The sequence below is a fragment of the Microcaecilia unicolor genome, chromosome 3 (genome assembly GCF_901765095.1).
Source record: "Microcaecilia unicolor chromosome 3, aMicUni1.1, whole genome shotgun sequence".
In the NCBI taxonomy this organism is placed as follows: Eukaryota; Metazoa; Chordata; class Amphibia; order Gymnophiona; family Siphonopidae; genus Microcaecilia; species Microcaecilia unicolor.
Window position 1 is genome coordinate 21326093 of NC_044033.1, and position 12234 is coordinate 21338326.

General features: G+C 44.4%; 1 protein-coding gene across 1 annotated transcript in view; it reads left to right on the forward strand.

Annotated features, from left to right (window-relative positions):
- Positions 1-12234, forward strand: part of BICRAL (BRD4 interacting chromatin remodeling complex associated protein like) — a 190277-nt gene that overhangs the window by 136244 nt on the left and 41799 nt on the right. Inside the window, exon 6 of the mRNA XM_030195782.1 lies at positions 3122-3230. Within this exon, the coding sequence (XP_030051642.1) occupies positions 3122-3230 (109 nt within the window). The remainder of the gene's footprint in view (positions 1-3121; positions 3231-12234) is intronic.

Here is a 12234-nt window from a genome sequence, read left to right on the forward strand (position 1 = left end):
ACTAGGAGCATGTCTCCATGGACAGTCCTTGGAATGCCTCAAGTGCTCTACCAGTGAGCTTTCCTCCCAGATAGCGCACCCAGTCTTTCTGAGGAATCTCATTGAGGCGGCAACGTTTTTCAAAAGCAGTGAGATATCCATCAATATCACCTCTGGTATCATCAAACTGTGAAAACAAGTTGGGCCCGATCCAGGCTGTGGATCCTCCCTCGGGCCTCAATGCAGGGGGTTGGACTGGAGGTTTGGATATGAGCCATTTCCATCTCCATCTTTAATTTCTGCAACTGGAACTCCTGCTCCACATGCCACTGTTGCTCTTCCTAATCCTTTGTCTGCTGTCGCTCCTCCTGTTCCTCTTGCTGCTGTTGCTCCTCCTGTTCCTCTCATCGCAGTCTCTCTTCCCATTCCTCTCACTGCTGTTGCTCCTTCCGTTCCTCTCGCTGCTGCCGCTCTAGCATGTAGATCTGCCATATCTCAGCTGATGTGGCATCCGGCCCTGCCAACTCACAGGCCTCTGTCCATAAGGGGTCCGCTCTCCCCACAGGAGAACTCTGCTCAGGCCAGTCCTGTAGCTTCTTCGCTGAGCTCATCTAGTTGCTCTTGTGTTAGGAAAGGCATCTCCAGTGCCTGCTGGCTGCTGCCAGTTGTCATCAGCACACTGCTAATCTCCTAACACTACCAAAAAAAACCAACAGGAAAGGGACCCTGTTACTGCAGCACTTGTTCACTGTGCTCTGTGTCTGGAGGTTACAGATAAAAAAGACTCTGAACCACTCAGTGGATGGTGACCTTCACGCCACACACTGAACCTGACAATCCAACCATTTTACCACCAAAAAAGAAGGACAGATCTATCATGAAATGCCTAGCCACCCGCCTGGGATTACCCCGTGGCCACTTAGAGGGTCTATCCCCAGCACAGCTCAGGTCCTCCTGCACCTGCCGCTCATGCTCTACGCTAGCACCCTCCTCCTACCAACTGGTCACAACCGCTTCTGGGCAAGTCTCCCGCTCCCAAATTATCCTCAGTGATTTCTAGGTTACTGGAGGCCACACTCCCAATGGTCCCTCAGTTCCCAGAGAAACACTCACAGACTCAACACTGAAACCACCAAGATTCTTTATCAGTCTAGAGAGGTAGAACGAACAAACAAATGTGTTTATTCTCAGTACTTGAAACAGTGGGCAAAAAGAATGAGCAAATAGCAAACAGTAACAAGTAACTGAAGAATGGATCAATTAGAAAACTAACTAAACATTTGTATACTGCCTAAACAGTACCTAGGAAGATCAGGAGATATATTTGTGCACAGAGCCTTAGCAAAGAGATCTGTCTCCCTCTTCTTCTGGGCTAAGACTGAAGCAACAGCCAGCATCTGCTGGGTAATTTGAAAACTCCAGGCCAATCAGAGCTCAGAACATTCAAGTTTCAAATAAAAACTGGTTATATCACTACAGTCACTTCCTATTATCTTTGTGTCAAATAAAAGAAAGAGAAGTCAGCCCTCGGTAACAGCTTTAAGTATAAACATGCACCATCTGCTGTCCAAATAGGAGAAATACACTTCAGACAATTAAAACAGGAAAATATCCAATACATTTTACAGGCTTAAAACCACTGGAGGTCTTTTACTAAAGCTTAGCTCAAGTTAACTGCATTTTATTCCTATGGGCTCTGTTGCAGATAACTCGAGCTAAGCTTTAGTAAAAGACACCCACTATTTCTTCACAGGGTGTGTCTATGCAAATTGGTTAGCATGTCAGCATTGTTGTGCACTAACTGATTAGTTTAGCTTTAGCGTGTGAGTCCCTAACACCTAATGGGAAAATTAGCATGTGGCCATTAATGAAAAAAAAAATCAGAAAATCAGCCATTTTACCCCTTCAGTAAAAATGGCCTTAGCATGCAAGAAAGACCTGTTTAAGGCTACAGTTTGCTGCAGCTTTGTAAAAGGGCCCCTATGTTGGCAATTCGTAAGAATTATAAAATCACTAAAACGTTTTAAAACAAAAGTACAAAACATCTGTAAGATTTATTTTAAAGCAGCAGCTGAATATAACTCAGATAAATTTTGTTTAGCTCCAGGTGTGTAGCTCTAAAAAAAAGTCAAAAATAAAAGGTTATGATGAACTGTTTCTTAAAACTTGATGTGTTTATAGGCGTTGGATTTTGGAGGTTTTTAAAAGCTGGATTATGTTGCATCTACAAGGTTTGCATACAAGAGGCAGGAGCAGGAGACATTTCCAGAATCCTCATCTGTGTCACTGGCCTACTTCTTTTACTATTCCACAAGTTTAGGCAGTGGCGTACCAAGGGGGGGGGGGGCGGTGGGGGCGGTCTGCCTCGGGTGCACGCCGCTGGGGGGGGGGTGCCGTGCGCCTGTTGGCTCCGAGTCCGCTCGTTCCCTCCCTGCTGTTCCCTCTGCATGGAACAGGTTACTTCCTGTTCCGGGGCAGAGGGAGCAGCAGGGAGGGAACGAGCAGACTCGGAACTAACAGGCGCGCAGCACCCCCTCAGCAGGTAAAAATGCACCCGGGGGGGGGGGTCGCGCTGCCCCCGGGGGGGGGTGTAGTTTCGCCGGGGAGGGGGGCAGCGCTGCACTGCACCCGGGGGGGGGGTGTTGTTTCGCCGGGGGGAGGGGGGGGCTGTGCTGCACCCGGGGGAAAGCGCATCGGCGCTCCGCCCCGGGTGTCAGCCAGGCTAGGAATGCCACTGAGTTTAGGAAGCTCTCAAGACACACAGTACTGTTTTGATGCCAGTTGACCACCTGCACGAATAGCAGTTGCAAATTTTGTAGATGCTTCACTGCACACATTTTGCAGTTGTAATTTTCAAAGAAACAGTGGAGGCAATTTCTCCTTGTAAATTTGCAAAAAGTGTGGGCATTAAAAGCACTTGTGCAATTTGCACCGCAGAGGCTGTTTGAAAATTGCCTTTTAATCTATAAGGAAACAACGTTTGCTAAAATTAAGTCATGTTTCAGTCTTTTTTTTTTTTTGCCTTCTTTTAATTTTGTTATTAAGGAGCCATATAAAACTGTGAGTTACAGATTAAGGCCTTACAGTGATTGTAACTAATTGTTTTACTTCAGACTTTTTGAAATCTTTGCCATTGTTACAGACTCCGAAGAAAGCTGTTAACCTGCCATCACCGGTTTCAGCACTGAAGGCACAGGATGGTGTGAGACAACCTCAGTTAACAAGTCTTCTGAATAATGCATCATTGCCAGGTCAGAAGACTGTTAAAATCAGCTGAGTGGGAGTTTACAGAAAGGTTGTACTACTCTCTGGCTCCTATTTACTAAGCTGCAATTAGTATGCAGTAATTGCCAAAATTAACACACAGTTTCTGTAAAACGTTTCTGTTTTTATTTATTTTGTCATTTATTATCTGTTTACAACCTATTACATAAGTACATTAGTATTGCCATACTGGGAAAGACCAAAAAGACCAAAGGTCCATCAAGCCCAGCATCCTGTTTCGAACAGTGGCCAATCCAGGTCACAAATACCTGGCAAGATCCCAAAAAAGTACAAAACATTCTATACTGCTTATCCCAGAAATAGTGGATTTTCTCCAAGTCCATTTAATAATGGTCTATGGACTTTTTCTTTAGGAAGCCGTCCAAACCTTTTTTTAAACTCCGCTAAGCTAACCGCCTTTACCACATTCTCTGGCAACAAATTCCAGAGTTTAATTACACGTTACATGAAGAAAAATGTTCTCCGATTCGTTTTAAATTTACTACATTGTAGCTTCATCGCATGCCCCCTAGTCCTAGTATTTTTGGAAATCGTAAACAGACGCTTCACATCTACCCGTTCAACTCCACTCATTATTTTATAGACCTCTATCATATCTCCCCTCAGCTGCCTTTTCTCCAAGCTGAAGAGCCCTAGCTGCTTTAGCCTTTCCTCACAGGGAAATCGTCCCATCCCTTTTATCATTTTCGTTGCCCTTCTCTGTACCTTTTCTAATTCCACTATATCTTTTTTGAGATGCGGTGACCAGAATTGAACACAATATTCGAGGTGCAGTCGCACCATGGAGTGATACAAAGGCATTATAACATCCTCATTTTTGTTTTCCATTCCTTTCCTAATAATACATAACATTCAGAAGGTTTCAACGTATCATCAACAACGACACCTAGATCCCTTTCTTGGTCTGTGACTCCTAATGTGGAACCTTGCATGACATAGCTATAATTCAGGTTCCTCTTTCCCACATGCATTACTTTGCACTTGCTCACATTAAACGTCATCTGCCATTTAGACGCCCAGTCTCCCAGTCTCGTAAGGTCCTCTTGTAATTTTTCACAATCCTCCCGCGATTTAATGACTTTGAATAACTTTGTGTCATCAGCAAATTTAATTACCTCAGTAGTTAGTCCCATCTCTAGGCCATTTATAAATATGTTAAAAAGCAGCGGTCCTAGCACAGACCCCTGGGGAACCCCACTAACTACCCTTCTCCATTGAGGATACTGACCATTTAACCCTACTCTCAGTTTTTAATCCACAATAGAACACTACCTCCTATCCCATGACTCTCCAATTTCCTCTGGAGTCTTTCATGAGGTTCTTTGTGAAACACCTTCTGAAAATCCAGATACACTATCCAGCTTATAATCGAACGAGAAAAACGCCCAAGTTCCGACCTAAATCGGGAGATGGGCGTTTATCTCACAAAAACGAATAACGCGGTATAATCAAAAGCCGAATTTGGGACGCTTTCAACTGCACTCCGTCGCGGATGCGGACAAAGTGGACGGGGGCGTGTCGAAGGCGTGTCGAAGGCGGAACTGGGGCGTGGTTATCACCCGAACAGAGATGGGTGCCCTTCGCCGATAATGGATGCGTTTGTAGCTAGAATTTAGGGCACTTTTCCTGGACCCTGTTTTTTCACGAATAAGGCCCCAAAAAGTGCCCTAAATGACCAGATTACCCCCAGAGGGAATCGGGGATGACCTCCCCTGACTCCCCCAGTGGTCACTAACCCCCTCCCACCACAAAAAAATGATGTTTCACAACTTTTTATTTTCACCCTCAAATGTCATACCCTCCTCCCAGACAGCAGTATGCAGGTCCCTGGAGCAGTTGTTAGGGGGTGCAGTGGACGTCAGGCAGGTGGACCCAGGCCCATCCCCCCTACCTGTTACAATTGTGCTGCTTAATGCTTATTAGTCGTCCAACCCCCCCAAACCCACTGTACCCACATGTAGGTGCCCCTCTTCACCCCTTAGGGCTATAGTAATGGTGTAGACTTGTGGGCAGTGGGTTTTGAGGGGGATTTGGGGGGCTCAACACACAATGGAAGGGTGCTATGCACCTGGGAGCTCTTTTACCTGTTTTTTTGTTTTTGTAAAAGTGCCCCCTAGGGTGCCCGGTTGGTGTCCTGGCATGTGAGGGGGACCAGTGCACTACGAATCCTGGCCCCTCCCACGAACAAATGCCTTGGATTTATTCGTTTTTGAGCTGGGCACTTTCCTTTTCCATTATCGCTGAAAAGCAAAAACGCCCAGCTCACACATTGGCGAATAAAACATGGGCGTCTATTTTTTATCGATAATACGGTTCGGTCCGCCCCTTCACGGACCCGTTCTCGGAGATTAACGCCCATGGAGATAGGCGTTTCTGTTCCATTATGCCCCTCCATATCAACCGGCTCTCCTTTATCTACATGTTTGTTCACCCCTTCAAAGAAATGTAGTAGATTGGTGAGGCAAGATTTCCCTTCACTAAATCCATGTTGACTTTGTCTCATTAAATCATGCTTTTGAATATGTTCTTTATAATAGTCTCTACCATTTTGCCTGGCACCGACATCAGACTCACCGGTCTATAATTTCCTTGATCTCCCCTGGAACCTTTTTTAAAAATCGGCATTACATTGAATTCAGATTCATAAGAACAAACACAACAAGGGTAAAACAAAATACGCCTTTTAGACATATCATTAAAATAACTGCCAGCAAATTCTACATTTATGCAACCAAAGACCTGCATAAAAAATGTGATTTTAGCTGTTTTCAAAAGGCTGTAATTTCACATTAATGCCTCAAAGCAAAGGACAGCTTATTCCGAGACAGAGGACCTGCAGCTGAAAAAGATGCTGTCCTTGTATCTACATAATGTTTTCTATGGAATGGTGGCACACAACGCTGTTCCCGCCTCCCATCAGATCTCAATGGCCTTGCAGGCTGATATAGCTGTAAAGATTAAGACAAACAGTAAGAGAACTCATAATAAACACCCCCCCCAAAAGAAATTACCACCAGAACTTTAAATAGAATCCAATACTGTACCAGTAACCAACGCAGTCTTTATAAAACAGGAGTAATATGTTGCTGATGAGGTCCACAGGTCACTAGCCTCGCAGTAGAATTTTATATCAACTGTAAAGCTTTCAGACAAGCATGAACAATCCTTATCTGATCTTTGTTGAAGACATTCGTAGCACTTTGGGGAAGTCAGTTGTGCACTTAATGCAAAGAAAGTCAGCACTATGCTTTAATGACATGGCTGATAATGTCTGATGAACTTAGCTACACCTCTTGAGTTGGTGTTAGCTGTACTGTATTAGCTGCCATGTTAACTGTAAGGAGCGCTCTCTGAGGACAAGCAGGTGTGATATTCTCACATTTGGGTGACATCATCCACGGAGCCTGGTGCAGACACCGCCGTAGTGCACTGTCACTTCAAAACTTTGAGGGAGTGTCCCAACTGTGCATACACTGATGCCTTCCCTCCCGACACTCGAGCACCGGACCAGCAGTCTAGCATTTTCTATGGAGCATAGAGGGTTAGGTTTCTAATCTCTCCTTTTCTTTTTTGGTGCCTTCCTGTTTTGGGGATATTTTTTTTCATATTTTTCTTTTTTTCTTTATTAATTTTTCTCTTTTTCTGCCTTTGAGGCCTCTGAGCCTTTCTTTTGGCCGGGAAGCATCAACCATTTTTGGGTGCAGAACTACTCAAGTTCCCCGGTCTATTGAACCTTTAGACTTTGTGTCAGCCGTATTTTCCTCTGTTTCAACGAGGGTGCTGAGTGGCTTATTTTTTTTTTGTATATGATTTTTGTTAGTCACAACAGAAAAAAAAAATAATTAATAACTTACAATACTAGAAAACGTGACTAATTTTGTTGTTGAATGTACTCAATACCCCCTACCCCACCCCACCCAAACTCGAATCCTACCACCTAATTAGCATAAAAACAGAGAACATCTCAACCTGAGTCATCCATGTTATTCCTTCACTGTGACCCAAGCCATGAGACATGAGATACATATATACCAAATCCCACCCACCTTCCCCATACCTACCCCCTCAAAAAAATCAGCTCTAGTTTACAAATTTAATAATGAACTCTGGGCTCTATGTGATAAGGAGTCCAAAACCGAAAGACCATGTTTGTTGAAATTGATGCCAGATGTTAGGAGAGTCAAATCTGGCATCCAACCTTTCCATTTTCAAGAAATAAAGAAGTTCATTCGTCCAAAAAGTCATAGAAGGAGGGTCCTGTTGTCACCAGTGAAACAAAAGGCATCGCTGAGCCACAAAGAATGCCTTATGCAACAATAAGGGGGTCTTTTACTAAAGCTTAGCACGAGTTTTCTGCAGTAGGGCACATAAGAATAAAATGGGCCCTGCTGCAGATAACTCGAGCTAAGCTTTAGTAAAAGACTCCCTAAATTAGGTCCCTTTTGCAATCCCAATGAAATAAAATTAGAAAATAATAAAATGTTAGCTTGCAAAGGAATACATTTATCAATAAGAGAGCACAAATAAATCAGTATAGTTCTCCAAAAGGAACAAACTAGCTCACGTCCAAAATATATTCATCAAAGTTGCTGGAGTATCTCCACATTAGGGCAAGCAGCCAAATCAGCTATTTTAAGCCCGAGCAGGAGAAAAATAATACTGCAAAAGAAATTTGTACTGATGTTCCTGTAAATATGCAGACCGGTTAAGAAGTTTAAAATGTATCATCAACAGCCTTAGGCCTTCACCAGTATTGTGTTCTTCCGGAAGCAGTTCCGCATTCCACTGCCTGGCTAACTGCTCATAATCCCAATGAGTAGCAAAGCTCTTCAAGCTGATTTGTAAAAAAGATAGTTGGTTCTTTGTTGTACGAGTAAGCATCAAAGTTTCCACCAACAAGTCCACTGCATCCTCACCCAAGGAGGATACATCCAGTGTTGAAATATAGTGCTGAATCTGGGTGTAATATAACCAGTCTGTAGGCTACAAATAGCCACCTTCTTGGAGCTCTGCAAAAGGTTTTAATGTACTTTCCTCCCTCACCAAATCACAAACATAAATCAAGCCCCGTGCACTCCATTATTTCAGATATAATTTGGAGAAATCGGGGTCCGAATCTTTATTCCCCTACAAAGGAAGTAGCACGGTAGATGAAGTAGAAAGTTTCAGTTGTTTACACAGCCACCTCCAGCCTTGTCTCATGGAATGCAACAAAGGATAAGATTTTGTAACCACAATCTGTGTAGATGCACTCGTATGAAGAAAATAAAGTAGATGAGTTGTATCCACATGCTGTCATTCCAAGGCCAAAGGGGTGAAAAAAGTAATACCATTAGTACCATTAATCCAGTCCAACAAATGATGCATGATACATGCCACATTATATCTCTGCCCATGAACTTTTACCAAGTGCAAGAAGTGTAGCAATGGCAACCTTGACTGCGTCAGGACAAATAACGTGTCATCAGCAAGGGCCATATATTTTATACTTTCCTGACCCACCTGCAGAACTTGAACTTCCGGATCTGCCCGAATAGTTATTAACAAGGGCTCTAAGTCAAGGACAAACAGGAGGGGAGACAGTGGACACTCCTGCTGTGTACCTCTAGCCAATGGGAAAAAGTGTGAGACAGTATTATTAAGACAAACTGCAGACAAGGGATTGGTATAATTTATATCATATCCACAAATGGGCCGTCCATTCCAAATTTCTGCAACTGAGTGGCTTTAAGAAGTGTACTCGATGTAATAGGACCATTTCAGACACAGACCCCCATAACTGGTGTGTTCAGTCCACGTAACACCATTGGCTCAGCTCCAATTCCGAATTCCTCAGTGAATGCTCTTCTCTCAGTGGTGCCAAGCCATGGGATTGCTCTCAGCCTGTGTTTGAGTTCTCCACAGCTCCGCCACTCTCTACAGTGGTGGATGGTGTCCCAGAATCTCACCAGAGGACATCCATTTCAGTCCCTTCCACATCACAAAATCCTCAGCATGGATGCCTCCATGGTAGGTTGGGATGCTCACCTCAATGGTCTCCACACATGGGGTTCTTAGACCCACGGGAGAAACGACATCATATCAGTCTCCTGGAATTTTGAACAGCCTGGAGTGCCCTCAAAACTTTCCTTGATCAGGTAATACTCAATTGCATAGACAAACAAGGAGGAACAGGTTCTTACCACCTCTGTCAACAAGCAATCCTGATATGGACTTGGGCAGCTTCTTGAAACATCTCTACAACATCTGTTTATCTAGCTGGCAAAAAGAATGCTGTGGCAGACAAATTGAGCAGAGTCCTTCAGCCTCATGAATGGGCCCTCTGCATGCTGGTAGCTCTTCAAATATTCCAGCAGTGGGGACCCCCCAGTGATCAACCTCTTCACTCCGCAGTATGACAAGCTTCCCCACTTTTGTTCCAGAATCTATGCTCCCAGCTGTGCAGCCCCAGATGCCTTCCTGTTCCATTGGGGAATAGACCTTCTATACGGCATTTCCCCATTGCCTCTCTTAGGGAAAACTCTTCTCAAACTATGTTTAGACCAAGGGACCATGATCCTAATTGTTTCCTACTGGCCACATCAAATTTGGTTCCCTCTTCTCCTAGAGTTAATTGTCCAAGGAACCATTGAGGTTAGCTACTTTTTCAACCCTAATAACTCATAACAAGGGATCTCTTCTTCATCCAGACCCCCGCTGTCTGGCCCCGATGGCTTGATTTTTGACGACATAGGTTTATGTTTCTTTACCTTTCCAGAAGGAGTCTCTAGAATATTATTAGCTTCTAGGAAAATGTTACTGCTTCAAGTGGAGAAGATTTTCCCTCTGGTGTACAGCCAGATCACTCAACCCTGCTACGTGCTCTCTTCCTACTCTTATGGAGTATCTCCTCCATCTTTCTGATTGTGGCCTCAAAATAGTCAGAGTACACTTGAGTGCCATTAGCACTTTTCACTCTAGAGTTGATAAGCCAATTTCCATTCATCCCTTGATAGATTCATGAAAGGTTATTTCATACCAAACCTCCTATCAAACCACCTCCGGGGGCATGGGATCTTGATGTTATTCTCACAGCTCTCATGAAACCTATTTCAGCCACTTCATTCCTGTTTTCTGAAGTTCCTCACGTAGAAAGTTTTGTTCTTAATAGCACTTACTTCTGCCAGAAGAGTAATTGAACTTCAAGCCCTTGTGGTAGACCCTCCTTACACCAAGTTTTACCACGTCAAGGTTGTTCTCCAAACCTACCCAAAATTCCTCCCTAAAGTGGTATCGGAATTCCACTTCATTCAGTTCATTGTGCTTCCAGTCTTCTTCCCTAAGCCACACTCTCATCCTGGAGCAGCAGCACTGCATACCTTAGACTGCAAGTGTGCTCTAGGGTATTATCTGGAGAGTACAAAACCTCATAGGGAAGTCCTTCCAGCTTTTTGCTTCCTTCAACCATAACAGATTAGGGATTCCCATCACCAAACGTACTATTGCCACTTGACTGGCTGACTATCAGGCTTATTTTCGAAAGAGAAGGGCATCTTTTGTGTCAAAAGATGGGCATCTTTTGACACAAATCGGGAGATGGACGTCCTTTTCCCGGGGTCGCCCAAATCGGCATAATCGAAAGCCGATTTTGGACGTCCTCAACTGCTTTCTGTCACGGGGATGACCAAAGTTCACGGGGGCGTGTCGGCACCGTACAGAAGGCGGGACTGGGGCGTGATTAAGAGATGGGTGTCCTCTGTTGTTGATATATATATGAGAAAGTTTTGCGATAAATATGTTTAGCTATATGGATGTTATGTAAAGAAAGAGTTAATAAAAAGAATTAAAAAAAAAAAAGAGATGGGTGTCCTCAGCCAATAATGGAAAAAAGAAGGGCGTCCCTGACGAGCATTTGGGTGACTTTACTTGGTCCATATTTTTTCACGACCAAGCCTCGAAAAGGTGCCCGAACTGACCAGATGACCACTGGAAAGAATTGGGGATGACCTCCCTTTACTCCCCCAGTGGTCACCAACCCCCTCCCACCCTAAAAAAAACTTTTTAAATATTTTTTGACAGCCTCTATGCCAGCCTCAATGTCATACCCAGCTTTATGACAGCAGTGTGCAGGTCCCTGGAGCAGTTTTAGTGGGTGCAGTGCACTTCAGACAGGCGGACCCAGGCCCATCCCCCCCACCTGTTACACTTGTGGTGGTAAATGTAAGCCATTCAAAACCCACCAGAAACCCACTGTACCCACATGTAGGTGCCCCCCTTCACCCCTTAGCGCTATGGTAGTTGTGTACAGTTGTGGGGAGTGGGTTTTGTGGGGCTTAGCACACAAGGTAAGGGAGCTGTGCACCTGGGAGCAATTTGTGAAGTCTAGTGCAGTGACCCTAGGGTGCCCGGTTGGTGTCCTGGCATGTGAGGGGGACCAGTGCACTACGAATGCTGGCTCCTCCCATGACCAAATGGCTTGGATTTGGTCGTTTCTGAGATGGGCATTCTCGGTTTCCATTATCGCCGAAAATTAGGGACGACAATCTGTACGGACGACCATCTCTAAGGTTGACCTAAATTTCGTGATTTGGGCGTCCCCGACTGTATTATCGAAACAAAAGATAGACGCCCATCTTGTTTTGATAATACGGGTTTCCACGCCCCTTCGCCAGGACGTCCTGCGAGGACGTCCTCAGGAAAACTTGGGCGCCCCTTTCAATTATGCCCCTCTATATCTATTACTACTACTACTTATCATTTCTATAGCGCTACAAGGCATATGCAGCGCTGTACACCATACACCAAAAGACAGTCCCTGCTCAAAGAGCTTACAATTTAGATAAGACAGACAGACAGAACAATTAAGGGTAAGGGATAGAGGTGAGGATAAAAGGACAGGGCAAGTGAGCAGTGGTTAGGAGTCAAAAGCAGTGGTAAACAGGTGGGCTTTAAGTTTGGACTTGAAAACAGCCAAAGAGGGGGCTAGACGTA